Source organism: Condylura cristata, unplaced genomic scaffold (genome assembly GCF_000260355.1).
Source record: "Condylura cristata isolate star-nosed mole 26May11 unplaced genomic scaffold, ConCri1.0 scaffold00003, whole genome shotgun sequence".
Taxonomy (NCBI): Eukaryota; Metazoa; Chordata; class Mammalia; order Eulipotyphla; family Talpidae; genus Condylura; species Condylura cristata.
Window position 1 is genome coordinate 31,225,164 of NW_004567104.1, and position 27,013 is coordinate 31,252,176.

General features: G+C 42.0%; 1 protein-coding gene across 1 annotated transcript in view; it reads right to left on the reverse strand.

Annotated features, from left to right (window-relative positions):
* KALRN (kalirin, RhoGEF kinase) overlaps positions 1-27,013 on the reverse strand; it is a 408,565-nt gene that overhangs the window by 67,415 nt on the left and 314,137 nt on the right. The window contains exons 35-36 of the mRNA XM_012730450.1: positions 5,138-5,421; positions 3,903-4,007 (exon numbers count right to left, since the gene is read on the reverse strand). Coding sequence (XP_012585904.1) covers positions 3,903-4,007; positions 5,138-5,421 — 389 coding nt within the window. The remainder of the gene's footprint in view (positions 1-3,902; positions 4,008-5,137; positions 5,422-27,013) is intronic.

The window sequence follows — 27,013 nt, forward strand, 5'->3', positions numbered from 1 at the left end:
GAGAGGATTCACCAGAGGCAGAGTGGGGAGCAGAACAGGCAGATCTACTGAAATACACTGCTGAGGGGAGCAGCGGGTGAGAGGTCTGCTGTACTATGTGGATCAGCTCCCTGGCTGGGATTCAAATTCATGCTGCAGTGGCTGCTCATAGCGTGACAGCGCTGAGACTCTAACCCTTGCACCATCAGGGAGGCTTGTCATTTTCATCAATGTCAACCCCAAAAGAAAAAGGATGGCTTTAGGAAAAGGAATTTTTTCCTTCAAATTTTAAGGATAAGTTAATTATCCATGCCGCTCCCAAATAAAGCCAAAAAGGGATCTGTGGCCTAGCTTTTTAGCAACCATCACAAGCTGGAAACAATCCTAGAGGAGTGAGAACAGGCACAAAGAGCACAAGGCAGGAGATGCCAAGTCCTGGGAGCTTCATGGAGGTGAGATACATGCAGAACTGCCTCCTGCACCCCCACTTACCAGCTTGCTTTTGACCAACTGTTCTATTGCACTGACAAGGTCTGCAGCAGTAGGTACCTCGGAGGGAGCCTGCCGGGCTGCTAGCAAAGAGGAGGACTGCAAGACATTGAGCAGCAAAGGAAAAGCAGGTTAGCGAGGAATGAGGAATAGCAGTTAGGACGTAAAATAGCAAGTCCAAAGCTTGAGGTCGGCAAGGGAAGCAAAGCTCTATGCGATGACAGAGGGAGATGGTGTGTAGGTGTGGCAGAGGCCTGTCTGGCCCTTTAGGGGGACCTAGGCTGCTTCTGAAATTGCTGAGGGGAAGGACACTGAGTTCTCAGGAGGTCACTAGGTACGGGCTACCCCCACTGACAACAATGGAGGGGGAGAATGGTGGACAGGACTTTGGTCTCTGTCCAGGCCCAGGGCTGCCCAATGCCATTCCAATTGAAAGAAGTCAATAAATTTGGTCTCAATGTGTCCTGATAAGAGATGCTGTCCTTCCTTTATCAGACGTAGATTTTAACTGTAGCTATTCACTATGAGTCAAGCAAAAATGCTAGGGGCAGGACACTTAGAGACCAGGACACACACACACACACAAAACACACACACACAAAACACACACACACACACTCCTGTTCATAGTGAAAGGAGGCTCAACCCCCAGGGCCTGCACCTCTTCCCCAGGGTCCATGGGGAAGTTTGGTCAATGGTTGGGGATTCCTGGTTACTAAGGGACAGTGTTATTTTCTTTCTTGAGAAGACACTGGGGGAGGAAGGGTTAACCCCGTGTGCATAAACAAGCTCATATTAGGGCATATGAAGGCCCGGAGCTTGTGGGAGCAGAAAGGCGAGTGTCCCAGCTGTGCCCTGGCTTCTGGTCTGCCTCTTAAGTTGGGGGGAAGCTTCTTGTTGTCTAAGTGATTTTAGCTCTTTACTTCTGATATGGGGTAAAAAATCAAATAAATGTCATTAAGAGGGATATAGCAACACCCATCTTCTTCCCTGGGATGTAGGAAAAGAGCTTAATTTAAGTTTGTTTGCAGATTCAAGTAATCAAATTTTTGATCTGGTGATTCTACCCCTGGGAATGTATCCCAAGAATAGAAGTCTACAGAACAAATGTTGTATATACAAAGTGATCAGGGGCAACATTACCCAGAGTAGCAAAACTGGAAACAACTTAGGTTATCCCAAAACACGTAGGTCAAGCAATGATGGAACATGAAATAAATGCAATACCTCCCAGCCATTAAATAATAAAATTAAGAAGACTTTCTGAAATATTAAATGAAACATTGAACACATAAATACCTATCATGATTGTAAAAATAAAACATCCATGCATACAAACTAATTTTAGAAAAAAAACATGGAGAATTAATCACAGAACAGTACAATGGCTGGACTTCAGAAAATCTTTTTACAGTTGTAAAAATTATTTTAATAAATCTAACTCCATTTGCTAGAAGTTCTGAGGTTCACTCCACTCCCAAATATTCCAGGAAAACAAACATAATATCAAATAGCTGGACTGAGGGGGAGTTCTGTGTCTAAAAAGAGACTGTTGCCATCCGTCCTATTTCTGGTTAAGCAGAGGGCCACAGAAACCTCTGGAAGTAAGTCCACATTCTTAGTTAAAAACTACCCAGAAACAACATAACATCTTTTCCCCTAAAGCAAGCTATGTGTGAGGGAATTAGTGGGGGCGGGTTCATGACCTTAATCTCACGCAAGCAGGCACCCTCTATGCGGAGGCAGATGGTGGGACGCAGATGGGGGGACGCAGACGGCCCATCCTCCCCACACACTATCACTGTTAGAGAAATTTTACAAGGACAGGCCTCTGAGAACACAGAAGGTTGGGCCTCACTCCCCTCTCAAGGTAAAGCATAGGCATTTCTGCCCCTGGGAATTCAGGATGAGCAACAGGCCAAGCTTCTCGTTACTTTTGTAATAGTCAGAGTCTAGGCCACCAGCATCACCTTAGGGGGGTGCCTGTCTCATTGGTGATCACAGAGGTGGGCTGTGACCACATCTTAGGCATCATTCTATCCCTAGAAGCTGGGCTTTTATCCTGGCACACAGAAAAGACTTCAATGAATATGTTTAGGTCAGTGATCCAAATACAAAGTGGAGAAGATTAAAATAAGAACTGAGACTTCACTAGAGACACGGAAGCCTCTGCAAACAGGGCTTTCTGATTGCATCCTAGGTGGTAGAAAGGTTTGCCCCTTGCCCCCTCCACCCCCACCTCTGACAAAGCTGCCCCATCACAAGGCAAACACTAGAGGAGAAGCCAGAGGCATAGTTAAATCACAAGCACCACTGCCAAACACCAGTGTGAAAATCAAATGCAAACACAATCCAAAACTGAAACCATCACTTCAAACTCCAGAGTCCAGTAGGCCAGCAAAACTAAAAGAAGGCAAGAAGAACACAACTTACTGACAGCTTGATGGATTAGGAAAGATGGAACACGTGATCAAAACAGCCGCACGTCAGGGCCTGGAAATACACCCACCTTGACCCCTCTCCTCCAGAACCATCTGAGGGTCACCCTGAAACTAGAGACCTGATGGCTCCCAAACCTTCAGACACCACTGAGCCTCTGTCTGCCAGTAAGTGAGGGATTGCTGCAAAACAAAATATTTGGGCAACCTGGAATATTAGGTTTGCCCCCACTGGACAGCAACCTCCATTGCACAGCACCTCCATCCTTCTTGCTGCGTTAGTAGATTTTTTTTTAAAGATTTATTTATTTATTCATACAGAGCTGGGGTACAGGCCAGAGATGCGGAGGGTGAGAGGATACACCAGGGACAGAGCAGGGAGCAGAACAGGCCGATCTAGGAAGCACACTGCTGAGGGGAGCAGCGGGCGGGTCAGGAGAGGTCTGCTGCGCCCTGTGGTCACCTCCGGGGCAGGCGGGGATCGAACTCATCAGAAGCGGCTTAAGCTTCTCAGTGCTGCGCTTTAACCCGCTGCACCACCAGGGAGGGCCACATGTTAGTAGAATTTTAACAGCAGCACTGGGCTTGAATGGAAGTTACCGTGATTTAGGTTTTGGTGTTCAGAACAGGGAAAACAAACCCCCAAAAAGACAAGAACAACAGAAGGATCATGACTTGGAACCACCTTAGATTCCTTTTGAAACAGTTTCTTCTGGGATCTGCTGCTTCCAAAGACAGAGCCTTCATCCATGTGATGTGACACCACATCACACTGAGAATTTTCATACCCCACTACATTGCCTAGAGTGAAGTCAGAACTCCAGGATCGGTGGAGGGAGCCCTTGCCAGATACAGATGGGATAAACATCACCATGGATTCATGTGGTGTAAGACAAAACAAAGGAGAGAGACCATCACTCTCCCCACCGCACACAAACAATGAAATCACATGCATGACACAACAGTCTTTCAAGTGAGAAAATAAAGAGGTTCTACCATCTCGTCCTGCGTGGGGTCATTGTCAAAGATCTTCATAGGTGGAGGGAGGGGTGTATGCGACTCTTCATCTGGTTCATCTTCACCCCAACCTTTCTTGCTCTTCTAGAACAAAAGAGCAGCATTAGTCACTGTTTCATGTAAAGATACCATCAGTTCAACTCTTAGAATTCATGAAAAGCAACGTAGGAGATAGTATCTGCCTCCACACATCCCTATTTTTTCAGCCTTAGTGTCCTCTGTGGGGTGGAGGAGGACACTTGCTTATCTGAGAGGACCGTCAAGACTGAATGGAGGAAAACATACATAGACACCCAAGAAGGCAGAGGGAGAGAGACAGACAGACAGACTCCCTCACCAGTGAATCAGAAAAAGGTAAAGCTGAGTCATCAGAGAGCGCCTCTAACTTTTAAGTTTTGAAAAAATATTAAGCCACACTCTGAATATCACCAGGCTCTACTGTCATGCTTAGAGGGAGAAATGACAGAAAGTCTAAAGTTACAGAGTCTGGTTATACATCCAGAGAATTTCTTAGCCACAGTAGTGACAAGAGTAGGTCAGGCTGCCAGATAAAACAGCTATCTCCTTCCCCCAAACAAAACAGTCAGACGATATTTTGATTACAGAATCTCAGCTCTGGAAGGGACTTCAGAGGGTCCAGTCTGGCTTCAGCTAACAAAGGGCTCTCGCTGACTTTCATGGAGTGGCAAGGCTCACTTCATCGCTGATTGAGCGCCACCAAAGTTCCTCTTTGAGCTGAAACCTTGCCAACAATACACCTTGCCTCGCTCATCACCCCTCCCTGGAGCAAGCTGCAGGCTGCTTGCTTGCAGATGTGGTTCTGTTCACAAGACTTGGCAACAGCTGTGTGGCCCAGCACAGCCTTCGGTTTTCCAAGTGAAACTCTCCATGCTCTTGTTCCCACTCTAAGCAGGCCGAGCAGGTTTTGATGTCACCCACGGTCAGCTGGGGGCTAGGTGCCCGCTGGCTCCTCTAGGGCCAGGGTCCTATCTGCACATCTGGCACAATGGCCTATGTTTGAAATTCTAAGCAGTAGTCAGTTTCTGAACTGGTTACAAATCAAGCTGGCAAGTCTGGAGAAAAGAAGGACTCAGATCACTGGGGCCCAAGAGGAAAACCCTTTGGGAACAAGAGATGCCTGAAGGTGATCACACCGAGGGAGGATGTGCTTGGCAGTCCCTGCCTGCTGAGGCGCTGGGGCCTGGGGTAATTACCTCATCAGCACTGTCTCCCTGAGGAGTTGTCTCATCTCCCGGTTTGGGGGATCCCAGGTCGAAGCTCTTCCGGCCATCACGTACTTTCTTCTGTTTTTTGATGTTTCCATCTGCTTTCCCACTGTTGAGTCGGCGCACAGGACTTGTCAGCCACTTCTTAAGGGTGTTGGTGGAACGCTTGGGCCCGGGGGAGCTGTGGATGGAGTTCAGGGAGGGCTGAGACTGCAGGTTGGCCACTGACTCAGACTTGCCTCCATTTTCGTTTGAGGAATGAGAGTATGCATCTGGGGAAAGAGGACAGACAGACATGGCGGGTCAGTGGCAGTTAAGGCAGGCGGCCAGCCCAGGAGGAGAACAGCTCCAGCCTCAGGAAGCTGGGACACGAGGAAGAAGGTCAAAGTCAGCTGCAGACCACAGTCAAGGGAACCCTTTCTAGAACACAGGTAACAGCACCCGATTCCTAACATGTAAGGCACCGCTCAGGGGGATATGGATGTGGCAGTAGGCAAGATAAAGACTCCTGTCTTCAGTGGAAAAAAAATTTAGAGGCTAAGCAAGAATTGCCAACCAATAATAATGTCATGGGGTACCCATTAAATCGTGTGTTGTTAAGACATATACACGGATATTATTTTTATAGACCTCTTACCTAGCTATGCACATATACACATACAGACACGGAGGCAGAGAGAGTGAAAGAATAAGACAGAGTAGTTCAAGATCTCACAGCAGTGTATGATTAATTGCCAAAGGGCTGGTAAAGACTCTAGATGATAAGCAAAGGGAGTTCAGAGGACGGTCAGATCAGTCCTGGTAAGAGGGACTGAAAAGGTTTCACAGAGGAGATAATGTCTGCATAGAAGAGCAGGAGAAGGAATTCCAAAAGGGGAGATGGCAAGAACAAAAGCACAAGGCAGGGAAATTGAAAACAAAGTTAACACAGCCATAGTACAGCCTTTGAATGAAATAAAGAGTAGTGGAGGAGAAACGGGGTAGAAAGATTAGTGAGGACATTTAATAATAACTTAGAGGAATATGAACTTTATTGGGAAATGTCATGATAAAAAGAGTTGTTTGTTTGCTTTGAATGAATCCGAACAAGGCACAGCCCTGGGGAGGAGGGGTTAGAACAGCAAAGGCCGCCCTTCTGCACTAGGAGTTCAAAGGCTTGTTAGTGCAGCATTTCAGAACAGGCAGCATGACCGTTAGAATCTGGACTAGCAATCCAAGATGAGCTGTCTCCACGTGCTGCTGCTTCTCCTTGTCCAAAAGGTCTTGGGAGAATAACCAAACAACTACACTTTAGCCCCTGGGCCTCCTCACCCCAGTGCCAATTTGCATACTGATATTTAAAGGAAACACATCTCTACGTATTTAAACAAATAATTGAAGGAATGTTTTACACCTTTTTGTCTTAACAACCGAATCGCCTTTTCCTATAATGACTTCACCCAAGACCTAGACCAGGGGTCTAATCTGACATTGGAGGCCTCTGGCTCAGATACAGCCAAAAGGGAAGAAAGAGAACCCGAAAACGGTAAATGATGCTCTCTTGCCAACAGAGAGCTGCCTTCAGTTTTGACCACTGGCTTATCTTGAGGACAGTAAGGTCAGGCTCTTGGCCCCATGGGGAGTTTCTCAGCTTTTGCTAGTTTGTGCATGTTTGGGAAAACAACAGCAGAATATCTGCAATCCAGATGCACAAAAATGAGCTCCTTAAGTCCTTTGTTATGATGAATAATTTACAGGGCTGCTCTGTTCAGGGGATGCTTGGGGACTGACAGACTGGGTTGGCGTCCCTTTAAGAACAAAGTTGTAATCTTATCTCAAAAAATTCCTTGCTGGCTGTGGTCTTAGGTATGTTGACATTATTTCTGAAGTGTTTGGTATGGGTCTAACTCCTGTCCTTACAAGCCTGGGTGATAAATATCTCCCCAGCTCTGGTAGTGGAAACAGCTCTGTAGCTTATCTTTCTGCTGATAAGCTACAGAAGCTTTTCATTTACTAGCCCCTTGTATGCCACAGCAAGCCTTTTATTAAATGCAAGCTTCAAATCTTAGATTTATCCACATGTTGTGTCAGCACAACTAGAGGCCTAGTCACATTAACTGTGTCTTGTGAGATATGACTAACCAAGTTTCTATTCCATGGAAAAAATCAGTCTGGCTTTAAGATACACAAATATGAATTTTGACCTACCATTTCTCTTCTCTCATTGACATCTAGTTCTGCTTTAGTGCATTCTGTACAAATTAATGGCAACATATAAATTACAGAGTACAAATTAAAAATCAAGAGTGTTCTCAATTTTGTTGTTTCAAGTTTATTGTGTATGAACAATTGGGAACTTTCCACCATGCCCACATAAAAGAGAACTCAAGAGTTGGAACTATTCTATAATTCATCATCTAGTTAGTGCCCTGTATTGAGAGGAATAATTGAGACTAAATTACTTTGAATGCATGGTTATGAAGGAATGTTGCATCATTTAGTTTAGAAAATTTGTACTTGCGAAGAATGATTGATATGTTATGCACATCCTATTTTTAGAAGTGACTGTAGTGAAATGATTTGAGAATTTTTCTTGTATCTTTCCAGGCATAACAAGTACAACAATAATACTATTATCTTGTCAAATCTTTCCAAGTTGAAGTAGGTACTATATGCAATGATTCTTGGCTTAAGAAACAGAAAATTAGAGTGTTTCAGAAAACCAAGACTCATATTTGGTTAAGTGGCAGATAAGCAAGACTTAATCTCAAATCTGACTCCACTGCACATAAAGTTAATCTCATTCCTACCTCTGTGTTCACTCCATCTATTTCTTTAGCCTCTATATTAATTGAGAAAAGGAGCTTCGGGCATCCCTGGTGGCGCAGGGGTTAAAAACAATGCTATCAAAGCAGGAGTATAATGGACCAGGCGAGAAAATAACAAAAATAATGAACAGCTATATACCAGAGACATTTTGTGGGGGTGGAATGGGGAATGGGATCAAAAACGGGGGTGGGGGATGCATGGGATTATGGTGATGGCACACGGGTGACTTGGTGATGGGAAACCCATGGGGATTACAATTGAGATGGAAAAAAAATGTACAAAATGATGTAAAAATAAAAAAAATATTTTTAAATAAAAAACAAAAACAAAAACAAAAACAAAACAATCCTATCAAGCTATCCCCAGCCCCTACAGGATGACTGATCCCAGGGAGGTGCCCATATGGCCCAGCAGACCTCTGCTGCCTCACCCACTGCTCCCCTCAGCAGTGTGTTTTACTCAATCCGCCTGTTCTGCTCCCTACTCTGTCTCCAGTAATCCTCTCATCCTCTGCACCTCTGGCCTGTCCCCCAATTCTTGTATGCATAAGTAAATAAATCTTTATTAAAATTTACAAAATGAGGATTTACATTTATATATGATTTATATGTTATAAAATTTCAGAGAAGACAATGAAGGTTTAAACATGGGAAATTCACTGACAAGGTTATTCATTAGGTGGGACCAGTTATTCACTAGGGGGACCAGAATCCCAACATCTCCAGATTCACAGGCTCCAGGGCTCTGAGTCAAGGCCCTCTCTTCAGTTAAGCCACAGGAACTGCCCCAGGTAGTTTGGGCAGACAAATCACTGAAAGGACACATATGTCACTGCAGATAAAAATTCCTTGGATAATTTAGTATGCATTACTTGCTTATAGATAAGAAAAAATTATATTGTAAGATTGATTTTTAGTATGACATATTAAATACAGAAAAAATATAGGAAAAAAATCCATGGACTCACTACCTAGATATAATAAAGGTAAATATTGTTACCCTATTTGTTTCAATTTTTTAAAAAAAGAAACAAAGATTCTAAATGTAGTTGAAGTCATCTTATTTTTCATCCATTTGCAAGGCCATTTCTCACCATCCCAAGAGTTAAATTCTTGTGAAGTTAGTATGCATTTTCCCATCCCATGCATTTAGTTTGTAGATAAAAATAGTATTACTATGTATTTTATGTCTCTTATATAGTTATCAAAATATAGGCATTATTTTTCAACTTACTCACTTATTCAAAGTTATTTGAGATTTGTTCATTTAATACATAAATCTACTTAATTCTTTTTTATATAATTTTAAAAATATTTTATTTTTTCTTAACATACATAGAGGAACTGGGGTAGAGGCCCAGGTGTAGAGAGTGAGAGGGCTCACCAGAGGCAAAATAGGGAGCAGAGCAGGCGGGACTACTAAAATACACTGCTGAGGAGAACAGCGGGTGAGGCAGGAGAGGTCTGCTGTGCCTTGTGGGTCAGCTCCCTGGCCAGGGATCAAACTGATAATAGCTTCATAGTGCCGAGACGTAACCCTCTGTGTCACCAGGGAGACCCTCATTTGTTTTAATTCTTGAGTGAAGTTTATAATATATTTCCTTAATGACATTTAGGTTGTTGCACACACACACACGCATGTGCACACACAGAATGATAAGCAACTCTGTACAGGTCTCTGCATGCATGTGAGAATCCTCTAGGAGACTGCTCCTGAACTACTTTTGGTAAAGGACATTCTTTTCTCAACTCCAGTCTCTTTTGAACCAATACTGTTAAAAAATACAGTCACACTTTTGGATGCCATGGAAATATTACATCGCTACAAAAGCTTTAAGTGCTTATGCTCATTTTCTGTACTTTGCTTACTGTGGAATGGAAACTAATTCACACGTCTTTGGTGCAGGTCACACCATGGGTAGCACTGCGCTCATCTCTAAAAGCCATGTGCATGTAACACGCACATCTCAGGGTGGAACATCTGGGTTGCAGGAAATACACATCACCAACTGCACAGGGTCTCACTCCTGCCAGGCATGTGCAAAAGTTCTCATCTTCTTGACCTCTTTTTGAAGTTTATATAATGTTCCTTTAGAAAAAGTAAATGTGTCTTCTTTAAAGAAAAATATGTATTCCAAGGAAATAAGCTGAATTGAAAACAAAATGCATAGAGAAGATGGAATGAAAAGATAAAAGCCAGTGACTCCAGATCAGTAGGCACACACCCTATAGTAGGTACCGGAGGCACAGACTGGAAAAACAGGGAACTTGGTGGGACAATCCTTGAAGTTAATGTTCCAACTTCATAAACCAAGTGGCACAAACTTACTGATGGCTCATGGGAATAGACAAAAACATACAAATCAAATCAAGGGAATCTAAATAAATAAGCCAACAGGAAACCAACTCTTATTCATTACCAGATTTTCATTTTATTCTTCATCCCCACTTCCTTCCGTTCCCAAGAAACTACCCATGGCTTCCCTAATACTTGAAAACAAACTTATACTGTATGGTCACAGAATAAATTTCAAAGTTTAACCAAAAATGAGAGAATACTGATACCATCACACTCATCTCTTAATGAATTTTGTTGGATGATTGAAAGAGAAACTGTTGGTAGGTATAATTTTCCTGCCTTTCACATAATCCAAGAACAGCCTAGTAGTGCCTAATCACTGGAACGCAGCAAAGAGAATCCCTGGGGTTGGGTTGGGTCTGCTCAGCTGCTAACTAGCTAGCCAGTAATGCACAGACACTTGGGCGTCTTGTATTTTCATCTACAAAATGGACAGATTGGGCCCGCCCTGGTGGCACTATGGGTTAAGCACGGCACTAAGAAGCTAAAGCCACTTCCCCATGAGTTTGATCCCCGCCTTGGAGGTGACCCACATGGCGCGGCAGACCTCTCCTGGCCTACCCGCTGCTCCCTTCAGCAGTGTGCTTCGTCAACCTACCTGTTCTGCTCCCCACTCTGTCTCTGGTGAATCCTCTCACTGTCCCTGCACCTCTGGCATGTACCCCTAGTTCTGTATGCATAAATAAATAAATCCTTAAAAAAAATGGACAGATTATCTAGCATGCATTCAAAGTCCAGCTCCACTGGCTGGCAAGTAACTCTTAATGTTTTCTCACCAGTAAATAAAATTAATAATAATATATGTCATAGAGGGCTTGTTATTAAGACTAAGGAGTTAGTATTTGTAACTTAGATTACGTCAGGCCTTCAGAATATTGCCTTAGGCTACATCTACTTCCTGACTCCCTCTTCCTCTCCTGGCAGAATGTGCAGAGATCTGCGCTGCAGGGATGATGCTAAATCCAGTGGCTTCCACATAGGCTCGGAATCCTTTTCATCTCCAGAGCCCATCGAGACATTAGCTCTTAATATCAGGATCTTCTCCAACAGACCAAACAATCTTCACAGGAGTGCAAAGCCAGTATTCCCAGTTTTGATGCAGATGAACTCTTTGGAGTTCTAGTCTCACTCAGTTCAGGGCTCCCCGTGCTGCCGCCAGCCCCTTCAGTACTTTGTCTCCACCCCTCCACTGAGGTCCTGCTAGGAGGCAACTGAACGAAGAGGGTAAAGTAAGATTCTAACTGCTAGTCCACAGGTCTTCTGGGCCTCCGTTTACCCTATGTTATCTTCTCTCTGAGTCACAGAGGGAAGAAAGACCTCAATGGGCACCAATCCATCTCCTCTGCCATCCAAGTCACGCACACCCTAAACGTGCAAGTCCACTGTGGGGCACTGTCACACCGACTCACCTGATTCACTACCTCTCCTAGCTGCCTTTGAAAGTTAAGGCCTAAAATTTCTCTCCATATTATACCACCACTATCTCTATATGGGGGGGAGAGGGTGGGGGAGGGAGGGGTGGGATTCTGAAGCCTGATATATCAGCCTTGTTGTTTTTTTCCAAGAGTGACTATTATATTTTCCCCACCTATATCTTCATTCACTGTGCTATGGGTTGAGGGAGTACATATTTCCTCCAAACTGTGGAGCAGAAAACTCTCCTGAAAGGCTTCTGAATTATTCAAAACATAACCAACAGAAGAGCATAGGGAGCACTGTGAGTTCAGATGAAAGCAGGGCATAATCTTACTATAAAATCAAATACAGAATGTGAATTTAAGAGTTTTCACTTGTGATAGGGCAGCAAGGGTCTGTGGCAAGAAGGTGCTGAGGTCACCTGAGATGAAGCGATCTTGAACACAAGGAGGGTCATTTAATCATGACACGTGGCCACATTCAGGGCCAGGAAGGTGTCTTCTCCAGCTCCGTCTCTCCACATGCGTCCCTCCTCACCTCGGTTCCCTGCAGGTAAGCTAAGTTTCCCTGGTGTAATCCTGAGTCTGGGATGTGACCACTCTCATGTTTTCTCCTTTCAAATAAGTCCTCAGGTAGGGTAAATGAGCTCCCTAAATGGTCTACCCTAATAACTTACATCATAACATTTTCCACTTTTAAGACAGTGCATTGTACACGATCCTACTAATACCTACAAAGCCTCAAGATAACATTAGGCACATTACTGTATGCAACTGAACACTCAGAGAATGATCAAGGCTAACTTGTAGTTATTCTCTCCTGCAAGTAATATCTTCATTCACAAAGACTACTGTACTGATATTTTCTTCCATTCCTACTGTTATAACCTTGACTGAGATCTTTTTAATCTATTTGCTTACACTCTGTAACAATTTCCAAGTTGGTCTCTCTGTGTCTAGTTTTTTTCTCTTATCCATTGGCCATACCTCTACTACCAGAGCAATTAGATTGCTTTGTACAAGTCATGATTTAAAGCTTGATCAATAAAATCTATCTTCTCAGCCTGCATGGTCAGGCTTGAGTTCACCTCTCCAGCTCAATGTACATTCAGTCTTTGATAACTTGAGGTTTTCAAACTATGTGGCAATTAGGATTACATGGCAGTTTGTTCCTGAGGCCGGCTGGTATCCTGACAGGGTTGCCAGTCAAACTCAGACCTTCTTATGGAAGTCTAAGTAGGAGATCATTTACAGTCAGTTATTTTCGGCTTACATGCTATCACACAGAAGCCAACAGGAAGCCTGACCTGGATTCAACTTATAGCATGTCCTTCAGTAGTAACCTTAATCAAAGGTAACGTGCCAGCTTAATGACAGAGGCGGAGGCAGGGAGTTAAGCAGGGTGACTCTGGAAAGTTTAAGACTGTAATTAAGTGCTACTTAACTGAGAACGAATGTTGCAATGGAAATTCTCCCAGGGAACCTGAGGGGAGAAGGAAGGAGAAAATGATCTATCTGGAGGAAGAAACAGGTGGCTGGTGGTCAACATCTCTGTTTTGGTCTCAGCTTTTTTTTTTTTTTTTTTTGGCAAACTACCTGTGTGTGTTAGAAAAGGAAGTACTAAAAAAAAAAGTACTAAGGCACAGGGTCTCTTGGACTTAATGTAGTTTGAGGCCCTGCAGTCCTAACCTGGGCCTATTTCTCCCAAGTACCTGTGACTTTGCCTCTAGGTCTTTGCTACCTGACTTACAAAAAGGTAGCAAACAAAGAAGACTAAGTTCAGTTTAGGGTACAGACAAGCACAATGCCTCATTCTACCTTTTTCCATGCTGTGTTACCCATGCAGAAGTGCCTCCTAGCCCTCCTCCCAAGTGCCTTAGGTGCGGACAGAGCAGACGCAGGGCTAAGGCTACCCATGGCCAGGAAAACCCAGCCCTTCGCCTAGCTGGGAATGGGACTCACAAATAGGATCACATTGGTGTCATTTCTTTATCTTAACATATCTTCCTTTCTTTATATTGACATACATTTAGAGAAAAGCTACAAGATGATTATAAAGAATTCCTACATTCTCCTCAGACAGGTTTCCCAAATGTCAACTTTAACATTTCCCAAATGTTATTTCATCACTTGCTTTTCTTGTTTTTTGCTCTTACTCTTTCTGAACTGCCAAAGAAGAAGTTAGAGATGATTTCTCTTTATCCCTAAACACTAAAAACTGATGTAAGCAATTTGCTGATGTAAGCAGCAAATTTAGGAATTTGATATTAATACTCTGCTTGTGCAAAAGTTTCCAATTGTTTTAATAATGTTCTTTATAGAAAAAGGTCATGTTTTTCATGACTTAGACTCTTTACGAATACAGACTATTTTATAGACTATTTCTCAACTTGGGCTTGCTAGATATTCCTTTGTGGTTAGTTTTAGAGTGTGTATTTTCAGCAGAAGTACCCCTGAAAACAACATACCATATCAGAAGGCTTAATACCAATTTGATCCAATTCTTTGATCCCCTAGTTAAGGTGTTGTCTATCACTGGCACACTTTGCTAAGTCATCAAGTCACAGAGCCTGTAAGCTTGGCCTTTGTATTTTAAAGTTCTCATACAACTCAATTGTAAATGATATTTTAACACAACTTCTGTGTAAAATGCCCAATTCCAATTGTGAAACAATTCCCAGTTCAAAAATATGAGCCAATAATAAATACTTTTCTACTTTATTGGAAATTGAATAATGTATAATGAAAATAGCTAAAGCTAGATTTTGGTAAAATTTTATATGTACTCTATTGACATGTATAGTTGATTTTAGCCTTGTGGGCATATGAAATCGATTAACTTGAAGTTCTACATGAAACTCACATTCCTAAATGAGGATTTTGTAAGCTAATCTGGGGTCAAGTTTATATTTACTCCATTGTTCTCTTCTATAGTTAGTGAAATTGTTACTGAAAATGATGTTGGAGCTTTGGGGTGAGGCATAAAATTCTGGCTAACACTGTTAATTATGACAATATTTTATCAATCAGTACAGAAAGATCATTGTGATAGACAATGCCTGTTGCTCTAGTCTTCAGTATGGGGACTAGCTACAAGGACAGAGATTGAAGAATGAAAATGTGATTCTAAGGTACTGGTAGACAGTGAGCATTTCCTGTCTCACAAGTCAAATATAAGAGTGTTAAAGGTGGGAGAAATGGCAAGTGGGTGACGTGAGAATAGATCAGCTGAATTTGGTGACTTCACTGTTGTGGGAAATGGTAAGATGGTAGATTGAGATAATACTAAGGGATCTGGAAAACTCACTTCCTAATTATACACCTAGGTTATTTGCATAAGTGGGACCAGAGAGGCCTTTTAGCAAGCATTTCCTGGTTTGGGGTAAGGTAAGACCACTGGTATCTTCTCCCCTATCCAAGAGCTCAATCTCAGTTACCAGCAGTATTTCACTCCTCTTTGATCAGGAAAAACATCCCAAAAGGCTATCTTCTCTTCACTACAGCTGGAATCTCCAGCTTCATGATCAAAATGATTGGGATGGGGTGTCATTCCACATCACAGATACTCTTAGAGATAGCCTTTGTGGATAAAAACAGACCAATAATCGTATGGAAACAGTCTATTTCCTAAAAGATAACCTAGACCTAGCCCGATGATGGCGGCTTCTGTATTACTTCAATTGCTAGGTCCCACAGGCTCAATTTTATAACATTTTATATTTGCCTTATTATATTATTATTAATTCATGCAACAAGTGTTTACTGAGTGCCAGCTATGAACCAGGTGCTATTCCTAATGCTGGGCTGACCCAGGAGAAGGAAACAAAGTCCCTGACATTAGAAAGTTGATATTCCAGCTGGATTGGTGGGGGGTGTGTTGAGGCCAGATAATAAACTAATATATGTTAGAAAAATTCCCAGTCCTGTTGAACAGTATTAGAGAATTAGACTGGCTAATGTGCTCAAAAGGGAATAACTTTTTCAGACTAGCAGTTGCTGACAGTGTCTGAGAAGTTAGCGCAGGAGATGATAAGAGGGCTCAGTCCTATAAAGATGGAGATAAGGACTTCTGGAAAGGGCACAGCCTGTTAAATATGCCAAGGCAGAAGTGAGACTATCAGATGTTCAAGTTCCTGATGGACGTGTTTCCTGATGCACAGTGGTGGGTGGAGAGCAGGAAAGGTGATGGGCAATCACTGGAGTTTTCAGAGTGGTTGGGATGAGGAACAGGAACCATAAGACATAGTTTGCTTTAATCAAAAAATCTCTAATTTCTGATTGTTCCATGTTGTGTAGCCTGATGTTTCTCCTGAGTGAAGCATCATTTCCCCACCGAGAATCACCTTATTTACCCAAAAGGACTTGGGAAGAAACAACCTTATTAAGTATGAGTGAATGGGAAATCACAGGGTATTCAAAACTTGTCTCTAGAAGAATACTCTATATTCAGCTCATATAAAGGCATTTCATTCTATCTTATGAACTTGTGTTTTAACACCTACACCTATTTCTAAACTCTATCTGTTACGGTCTAACAATGCATATGAATGCAGCTTTAAGTGAAATATGCTCCTGATTCTCATCTAGCAGATCTCTCTGGCCAGAACCTTCTTTCACCAGATCCCATAGTACTCATCCCCTCTCTGCATGCAGGTCTGCATTGAACTTCTACCTCTCTACTACAATCTTCCTTAACCATCTAAGTAACATCCTGCACCTTTATTATGACCATTTCTTATTCCATCCCTTTGTCCTTCTGTCTTTCCCTGTAGCACTTATCATCACTTAGCCTACTTATTTTCTTTATACACCTTCTTATTTTCTTTTTTCTGATGCTTTGATATCTGAGGCCTGGCAAACCCTGGAGCAACAGTCATTCACAGGGAGAGTTAATTCCTAGAGACAACAAAGAACTCATTTCCACCATGCCTTTTACAAGAAAACCCACCAATTCAGAAACCATACCCCCAACAAACTTTATTGGGCTCTCACAATTTGGGGCACTATCTGTCTAATCGAATCTCCTCAGGCTGCAAGACATCTAGGAATATTCCTATACTCCAGAGGCTGCTGAAATTATTCACCTGCTTAATTCAAAGCTGATCACCTCTTAAAGGCTTCAGCCGACTAATTCCTTCTCTTTCTGCCTGAAGCCAAACTCAGTGTTTTCTCCTGTGGTTCTGTGTGTTGTGTGGTGTGCTTCCTCCTGCTGGGAATGCTGGCAACAAGACTATTATTTTATTGCACTCATCTCCTGACCTGTTGACCTTATTCAACATCATAATTTTCTATTGAAACACCGCATCTTAAAATACCTACTGTAGCAGAAAAAAACTACCTACTGTAGAACTTATTATTTGTCCTTCCTACTTCTCTCACCATGAGGGCAGAATTTTGTGGTCTGCTTTTGCTCACTGGTGTGCTCCTAGAACAGCTCCTGACATAGAAAATCAAAGCACTCAACAACCATTTGCTGGGGGAAAACAAAGTTTACAGAAAGTGCTTAATAAGTATGTTTTAAACATTAAGTGGCTGAAAAGAAGCTAAGATGTCTGTTTGTGTATACAGAGACAGATAAAAGGAACCAGGGGGTGGAGGGAGATGACCTTGTAACTTGAGTTCCAGTTCACCTCTTTACCTCTCTAAACTCTGTTTCCTCTATAAAATGGGGATAACTAACACTTATTCCTGAGATAATAATACTCAAAGTCATAGTGAAATGTTATGACAATAAACGATGCCAACAATGACTGCTGAAAGGCAGCAAGACATACAGTGTTGTCGTACAGAAATGTGCACATGGCCTAAGACCTGGCAGCCATCAGACTGCTTTGCTTTGATTCACCCACCCCATGAGCTCGCTCACTCTGCTTCACAGGGCAGTAGCTAAGGGACAGAGTACTTCTTCCAAGCAGCACCACCCCTGGACTCCTCTCTACAACCTGCTGCTTCTCATCAGTCACAGATGCAGAAGCAGAAACCAGCAACTCAAACACACCACTGCACTCCCGACGCTCAGAAGCATATGACCAGGTGCAAGGCACAAACATGCTCTGGACCCCCCTGAACTTGGTGGTGGTGGTGGTGGGGAAAGGTCACATTAAAGAAGACAATTTATCTGGCTCAGAAAACTTTTCACCCAATTCTTGCTCCAAAGTTAGGAAGAACTTCAGAATTTCAACAAATAAAAATATTCAGAGGAATAATCAAGCTTTCAAAAATAACACATGGTCATTTTTATAGGAAAAAAGAAAGTAAATGGAAAGTTTCTGTAATCTTACTACCATGTGCTATTACACTTTCAACACTTTTTAACGGTTACTTCACCTGTGTGCCTAGGTATATGTTTGTGTAGAGCAGGCTATTTGCTGAAAGAACTAAAACCTAAGCCCAGGTGACCTCTCTCCAGTCCACTGTTCCTTTGGATAAATCTCAGGGCTCCTGGCAGGCTGAAAACTGCGTTGTACCTTCTAAGCCCCTGACCCCCTAAGAGAAGAAAAGAGCAGGACAGAAAAAACGGGACAGGGTTATACTAGGAATCCCAGGTGTGAATTCTACCTTTGTTGCTAACTTGCTTCAAGGTTTAGGCAAATCCCAGTCTTAACCTGGTTTCAATTTACTAATCCATCAAATGGAATAACAAGCCCATATCATTTCTATCTAAGGGTCCTTTTACCCTTAGAACTCAGAAACATAGAAGACTGAGATTTGTATTCTAAGCTGACTTTGAGATGCTGTTACTCCAAGACAGGACCAGCATTTAAATGCTGCCCTCTGGCTCCAGTGCTCAGGCTGACCCTTTGCTAGGAAGACAGTGTCTAGAAGCCAGAGTTAGCACCTGAGCTGGGAGAAGCAAAAACATCAGGCTGCTGATGAAAAAAGGGACGCTGGAAGGGATTAGCAGACTCCAGCGACTACTTTGCCCTGCCACCTCGACTTATCACTTTGGGCTCAGTCCAGGTACCTGTTCCTCATGGACTGCAAAGATCCTGTCATCTGTTCTGGACTCTTAAAGTGTGTGAATGTGACACAAACATTTAAAGGCAGCATGAGAGAAAACATATTTGTGAAACTGGGGATAAATGCATAGATAACAATAAATTAAACAAGTGGGTTATGAGGTTGAGTTTAAATAAACTGTTAAAGTATGTAGTTATGTATACACACATAAATTGTAAATGTATAAAATATGTAAAACAAACATATAGAAAGGACTGGTAGATGAATAACTTAAATCAAGGTCTCTAGGATTATAGGCATTGGCTTTTTCTTAATTGTTCCTATATTTTCTAAATTATCTGATATAAAACCAATTTAAAAAGTGCATGAAATTTCAAACAATGCTTTAGAAGATTACAGGGTCAAATGACCTGCCTCTTTCAGTTCCTTTCCAGCTACTCCCTGCCCCTAGAGGTAGACATACCTATTTGATGTTTACTCCCAGACCACACAGTTTGTTCTGGCATGAAACAGTTCGCATTACAGAGTTGAATTAAAAATAAAAGTTGGGCCTTCCCTGGTGGCCCAGCGGGTTGGAGTATGGCACAGTGAAGCTAAGCCAAGCCATGGCTGCTTCAGTACGAGTTTGATCCCTGTCCCAGAGGTGACCCACATGATGCAGCAGACCTCTCCTGCCTCATCTTGCTGCTCCCCTCAGCAAGATGAGGGGATCTTTGTCGATCTGCCTGTTCTGTTCCCCACTCTGTCTCTGGTGAATCCTCTTGCCGCCCCTGCACCTCTGGCCTGCACCCCATTTCTGTATGCATAAATGAATAAACGCTTTTTTAAAAAGATATTTAACCGTAGAGTGATCGCTCATGTCTTTCTTTTGTCTGTTTTGACAGTCGTATAGTACTCCATGGCAATCATTCTCCTAATGGAAATAATATTACTGTCCATCTTATTGTTTTCTGTTGCAAAAAATTGCCACTTAAACATTCTGAGACAAACGGAGACTTCCTTTAGGGGATACTCCTAGAAGTTTGTCAAAAGACAAGTATATTTTCAATTTTTTAAGACTATACCAAATGGCTTTCCAGAGGACTTTATCAATTTATAGTCCTAGCCGTGTTAGAGTATCTTTTTCTGTATCTCCTTTTTCTAAACTAAAGGGTGAAAAAGTCTTATTTTTATTTATATTTTTCTGATTATTACTACCTACTCAAAAGTTTACTGAGTTTTAAAAAATGCCCTGGCTCATTATAACTTTTGCCTATTTCCCTACTGGATTGTTGACTTTTCTTACTGTTTTCTAAGAACTCTTTGTACTGGACATTCATCTTTTATTATATGGGTTGCAAGTATTTTCTCCCAGACTATCATTTGTCTTAACTTCCTTCACTGTGTCTATTACACTGGCCTGAAATCCATCTAGAAGAGGTCAGGGACCGGCCCCGATCACAGGTTGTTGGGGGGCAGAACAGGCAGGGTCTCAAGGTGGGAGCGGCATTGATGAGCGGAGATTCCTAAAAAAGGGGGGGGGGTGCGAGGAAGACACAGGAGTTGGAGTTGGGTGCAAGTCTTCTTGTTCTGCTCTTAGCAGAAGTTTATTTTCTACATTAGGAACAAGTAGTGGGATGACATCAGCACATGAACTGGGCTGAGAGATTATGATCATCTTTTTTTTCTAAGAACAGTTTGGGGACATATTGTCCTTCAGCTGAGATTATAACATTTATTATTCTTAAAATCAATCTATTAAAGTTAGGATAGTTACATCAAGTCATAAAATTGAAGGCTAACATTGCTATATTTACCATAGTGTTGATTGGCTAAAATAAAGTCCCTTTAAAACTTAAATGCTACTTACTGATCTTCATTCTCATTGAGACATCTTAGAGGGTAAAGTCCAGGGCTAGGGTGGAGGCTGGGTTGGAGATGTGACAGAGGATAAAGTGAGGTCGAGGACTGAGGTGAAGTTGTGAAAGAGGGTAAAGTCGAAGACTGGGGTGGAGGAGTTTTCTGGTAGATAAATCGCTAAGGGAGATAGATTTCTCATTTAAAGACTGAGCAATAAAAGCTTAAAAGAGAGTAGAGTGATAAGATTTGGGTTCTGGTCCGGGCAGTAAAAGAACTTTAATTATTTTTTAGCATGGTCTAGTACTGCCTTATCTTACAATATTGATTTTTTTATAATTGCTTTTATTAATCAGCCAGCTGTAATATTATTTTTTGCTTTCCAGAGGAATTTCCTGTCTTGGGGCAGTGCTTGCTCGCCTGAACCAGGCAGCGCCTTCTGAGGCTAAGCCAATCTGATTGCAAGCTGATGGTGGCTTAGAATATTTTGATACTACAAAAAAAGGGAGGTCATAACATAAGTTAGCATGGAAATTCTGATTTTTCAGAGCATTTCCCCTCTGTCTGGAATTTGTCCATCGACAGAAGTTGCATATAGCTTGTGTCAGGAATATATATTTTTGTGCAAAATTATATGGGAACATAATTTACTTTATATTAAGGTTGCAAAAAGTAGAAACTTCAAAGAACCTCCATTTTACCTTCATTTTTTTTAAGCTTCCCATATCTTATAAATTGAATTGATGGGACTTGTAAGAGCTGGAAATATATGAAGTATTAAGAAGAAGGCTCGCCACGTGGTAGCCTGGGTATTTTCATAGCTCAGAGAGCACACCTCGCCATGCGAGCAGGAGCTCAGTGCATGTGTGAGACCAGTTTTCAGGCTCTGGACCTCGGGTTGTTTCCCTTGTTTCTCTAGGTCACATGTCACCAATGAAGGTCTGTATGCAGTTTAAATATCACTTGAGGCTAAAGTTGAAGGACCTCGGTATGCTCCATAAGAGGATAATTATTCTATAGCAGAATCCCTTTCATGCTCAACCTCCAATAACTGTGACTTTGTTTCTCTGTTTTAAGTTTTGATATATTTAGGTCTGATAAATATTTGCTGAATTAAATGAGAATGGTAAATCAAACTTTAAAACAATGATCTGGGTAATCTGGCATTGAGATGATAGAGGAACTCAAGTTAATAGATTTTCCAATAAAATCTGGGGAAAGATGCTAGAAATTGTGACAAGACCAACATTCTGCTTTGCATATTTGAAGGTGAGGAGTTTCAGTCATGTGTAATGGGACAGGGAGGGTGAAGCATAAGGACTAAAAAGCATCCAAGGGTGCACAGGCATCTTCATTAAGTACATGACACCAAAAAAAAAAAAAAAGAAAACAAAAACAAAAACCCCAAAACCTTGAGGTACTGAAATGCTGCAACTGGGAGTCAAAAACTGATGTGCCTGTGTTGCAGCTCAGAAGGGCTGGTCTCAAGGAGTCATATACACTTTTCTGTCCATCTCCTCCTCTGGTGACTGTGGCCATGGATACGGCAGACTGACTAGAGTAGTCAATGTAGGGACAGGACAGAGAGCTAAGAAGCCCCATCAACCCTAAGAAACCAGGACAGGCAGGGAACAGTCCTGCTAGAATGTGTGGTCTGTTACTGTTTGACTCAGCCGTGCTTTTGTCTCTGTAGCCTCCTGTAACTTAATATTTTCCAATTGTACAAGGAAATAATATTATAGTGGGAATTCTGAAAATCGAAACACTTTTAAGAGAATAAAAAGTTTCTTTCAATTCTTCATCAATTCCTTCCTCTCTTTTATTTATTTTAAAAGATCCATTCTTTTGCAATCTTTTTTTTTTAAGATTTATTTTTATTTATGCATATAAGAACTGAAGTTAATCCTGGGCTATGGGAGTGAGAGGATTCACCAGAGACAGAGTAGGGAGCAGAACAGGCGGATCTACTGAAACACACTGCTGAGGGGAGCAGTGGGTGAGACAGGAGAGGTCTGCTGCACGATATGTGGATCAGACCCTGCCCAGGGATCAATTCATGCCACAGTGGCTGGCGATAGATTGACACCACTGAGACAACCCCGGTGGCACCAGGGAGGCTCTATCTTTTTTTTTTTAATAAATTAATAAATTGCTCTCTTTCACATAGACACTTCCTTTCTTGGTATACTTGAACAATCTTTTATTCTAGCAAAAATTTTATGTAAGACCAAATTTACAATTTTAACCACTTTTAAGTGTATGACTCAGTGGTGTTAAGCATATTCACAATGTTGTGTAACCATCACTGTCATCCACATTTATGTTTTATATGCTGTTTCTTTCCAGAGAATTCACAGCATGTCAGCATTTTGCTGCATTTGCAACACTCCATGGACACAGATGTTATGATGATGACTGTTTCACTGATGTATGTGGTTTAGAAAGATTAGTTCCTCATGGCAGACTACAGAGCTGGCAAGTGACAGGTGGGGCTCCCCCTAACATCAGTGTAACTCTTCTGGATTCTTAAGTGTGTACTTTTACACAGTTTTGAGCCCCAACTTGGATGAAGAGTCATGTTAGTGGTGGGGTGCAAGAGTCTTACTGCACCTATTAGCTGCGCACACTCACAAACGAATAAAAACATCTAATTCAAATTTTGAGTTAGGGAAATATCAACTATTTCTAACCCAAGAGAATGGAAATTGTATGTGCTCATTTTCTAGTTAGTGGGATTATTTATTTTAAGGATCATAAAAATATTTATAGGACGTACATGAACTCATCTATAACCTCCATCTCTCAAACCTATTTTCTGCCATTAAGCACCTAGACTTTCAGTTCTATTTTCACAAGGTTATGCACACACGACCCCTGTGGTTCAGGAAGAGCAAAGTAGTCCAGCAGAGGCGCCGAACACGGCTTCTGCCAGGGCTGAGCAAGTGACCGCCACGCCCCGCTCTGAGAACACAGTGTCCAAATCACAGCATAGGCTTGGAAAACGGGCATGCAACCCTGACAATCCATTTTTCAGAGTACTTGCCCTGTGGGTTTTTGTGTCTGCCACCCATATGTCACCCCAGTTGTTTAGTAGAGGATCTCTTACTGGTAGGCCCCAAGTCCAGAGCACACACACAGAATCTCTTGTATGAGCAGACAGTCACTTCCTTTACCCGAATGATGGCTCTGAGAAACTGTTTCTCATCAGACCACCAGGCTCCATCTGGTAGCAGTTTCCCCCATATTGGTGTGATGTATTATTCAGGGAGATGGGGAAAGGCCTAGGTAGAAAATGTAGGGTAAAAACACCTTTTGTGTCCCCCTTCCATTACTTTCATCAAGTTCAAAGTCAAAATGAGGCAACTTGTACTTTAAGCAAAGGAACCTGATAGACTACCACCAGGGAATACTGACTTTCTCTGAAACAGAACCCCAAAACATTTTTAAAATCCATTTAACAACCTTTGGCAGGGGCTATTCCATATGTTGGATATGGCTCAGCCTTTAGGCTCCTCTAGGGAAGCTGGCCCTCCATGCTGGCCTGGCCTATGGGCTGAGCCAGCAGTAGGAAGAAAAGATGGGTCATGGACGCTTCCTCTGGACTTTCAGCTCTCTGAGTCAACAGGTTGGTTCTAGGAGATGATTCCAATACTTTCACTAGGAGACTTCTGAAAATCATACGGATTCTGGTGGGTCAAAGAAGGGAGCAGGAAAATTAATCACAGTAAGGCGGAGGTTACTAAGGTTGGCAGGAAAAGGCAAGTGGAACAGACGGGTTCTGGGAGGGCTGTGACGACTAGAAACAGCCTTCTTAGGAAACTCAATACTATTTTAAGAGACAAACAAGTGTGACTGTGGTTAAAGATAATCACAGTCAGATGTTGGCAAAAGTAGACAAACATTTCAAGGCCCCTGCTATTTAGGGTATAAAAGTGTATGTGTGTGCATGCCAGGCAATGTTTATGTTAGGAGCTTTGGCGGCACAGAGTTTATATATGCAAATAAAAGTAATACTCTACAAGAAAAAGCTGTTTCTGAAACTGCTAACCCATTCTGTTTCAGGGACACAGTATAGAACTGTACTATATTTCATTACAGTAATGAAAATAGAACTTAACATAAAGAGATCAAAATCTCATTGGGCAGAAAGTAGATGGGAGAGAGTGGAATATGGAAAGGAAATCAAGACTCAACTTATTAACTACAAACTCCTGAGAAAATCCCCTGATCTCTCTGAACTGCAGTGTTCTCATCTGGAAAATGTGTAGGCTGACTCCAGATTTCTGAAGACAGAGGAGAAGCTAGAGCAGTGCATGGAAAATTGCTACTTGTTCATCTTTCCTGTGGACTCCCATGCCCATCCAGACCTGTGTCCTTGATATTTCCGTTGGCAACTTCTTAGACCAATATCCTTTCTGATCCTTCACTTGCCAAGTCCACGGTCAGTTCTTTAACAGATCTTGCCTGCTTGACCTACTGACTCTTTTGAGCATCTACAAGAGGACAGGTTTTTACTACAGTCAGTTGTCCTTAAACTCACTGTAGTCTCTCTTTGAACCTACAGGATCACCAGCTGGCTGTCGCCAATGTTCTCTTTCCCCTTCAAAAGGGCACCCCGAGTCCCCAGTTTTATAATCTGTCCCTGCTCAATCTCTACCCCAAATGGATCCCAAGGTAATCAGAGTTTTTTTCCCTGGTCCAAGCGGATTCTTTCAAGGACAGGCACATGACCAGCCTCGGTGTGCACAGATCCAAAGTGACTCAATTTTAGGAACTTTTAACTTCTGCCTTCCTGCTAAACATGGAAGTCTATAAATGAGTTTCATGGTTGCAAAAAGCAATCTAATCAATAATACGTTTATCCAAAATGTCAAGTTTGTTGTTTTGTTTGAAAATAGTAAATGTGGCTACTGGAAACAAGGATCTCTGATTGGTTACTGATAACAGGATAGAAATTTCTGAGCCATAAGCAGCATACCTGATATTTTCCAGAGCACAGCAGATAGCCACAGTAATGAAAGGAGCACATCCAAGATGACCAGCTTTGGCCTTGACCACAGGGTAATGGCATAAACTAAGCTAGCAAATAAAGGCCTTTGGGAGTGATCTGAAGAACTTCTTAAACCCTCAACATATTGGCCTCTAAGAATAGAGGAGACCTTTGATCACTTTGTTAATAATACTTGTCAACTTGAATCAGCCTTAGGACCCACCAAAAACTTATGTTAGATAGGGATATCTAGGGACCAAAACTTTTGAAAAAAAAAAAAAAGCCAATAATTAGATGCTTATTTGAAAGTCATATTTTCAAAAATCTTTAAAAATATTCACTGACCTCCCTCCCACTTAGTGGCTCATCTATATCTACCACCCTACAAGTCAGAATTTGCTGATATGGAAAAAGAATATAGATTCATCAGAGTCAGCATTTTGCCAGGAAGCCAGGATCTTTATCAAGTGATCGGCAAACCTCCACACCTTTTTTATTTGAATCCTCACAGATACCCTTGGGAGGATGCCCATAATTTTCCAAATACAATCATGTGTCACTTAGCAATGGGGCAACATGCTAAGAAATGGGTCATTAGGCAATTCTGTCACTGAGGAAACATCACAGTGAATACTGCCAAAGCCAACACGGTATAGCCTACTACACACCTGGGCTGTTGTAGGGCCCCATCATGCACACATAGTGTGCTGCGGGCTGAAAACTGTTATGCAGGGCATGAGCATATGCAGGTGAAGAAATTGGGATAAAGTAGTAGCTACACCAGTGCGCACACTTGATGTAAAATGTGAGGATGGGAATTCAGTTGCACCCTCCCTAACCCATGCTCTTCTCTAGAGTCCTGAGTTAAGAAGATAATTGCCTACAGAATCGTCTAGTTTACTTAAAGGGAATGGCAGATGAGCACAGGAGAGCCAGTTAACCCATGTTCTCTTCTTAGCTTGTGATATCAATCTGGGCATTTACAAAGAAGCTGGAAAAAACTCCAGAAGTTTTATGACCTCATTTTCCTCTCAACAGTAAGCTAGATCATTTTGAAAAGACACATGCACTCAAGACAGCTTCTTCAAACCTCCCTCTGGATGGTTTCTGGAATGTTAGGCAGCAAACTGAAAAAAGATGATCTTATTTGAGTAGTAATCTGCTGCCACTTAAAAATGTCCTATAAATATATAACGTCAAATATACATGTGGGGATTTCATGCTGTAGGGTGTTAGTCATGACTATAAAAACAAATTAGAGGCAATTTTACAAACTAGATTAACTGTTTTGTGTCTATACATTTTTGGCATAAAAATATGCAAAGTTATTTTACCAACAGAATTAAAGACACTGCCCTTGTCCTGCCTCTGTATTCATTGACACAGAAAAAAATGCGAATGAAGCAACATAGTAAGTCAGACAGCCAGATGAGGACGGGACTCTGTATAACACAATGTGCAGACCGTAGTTAATGAACTGAGACTGATGACTTTTCA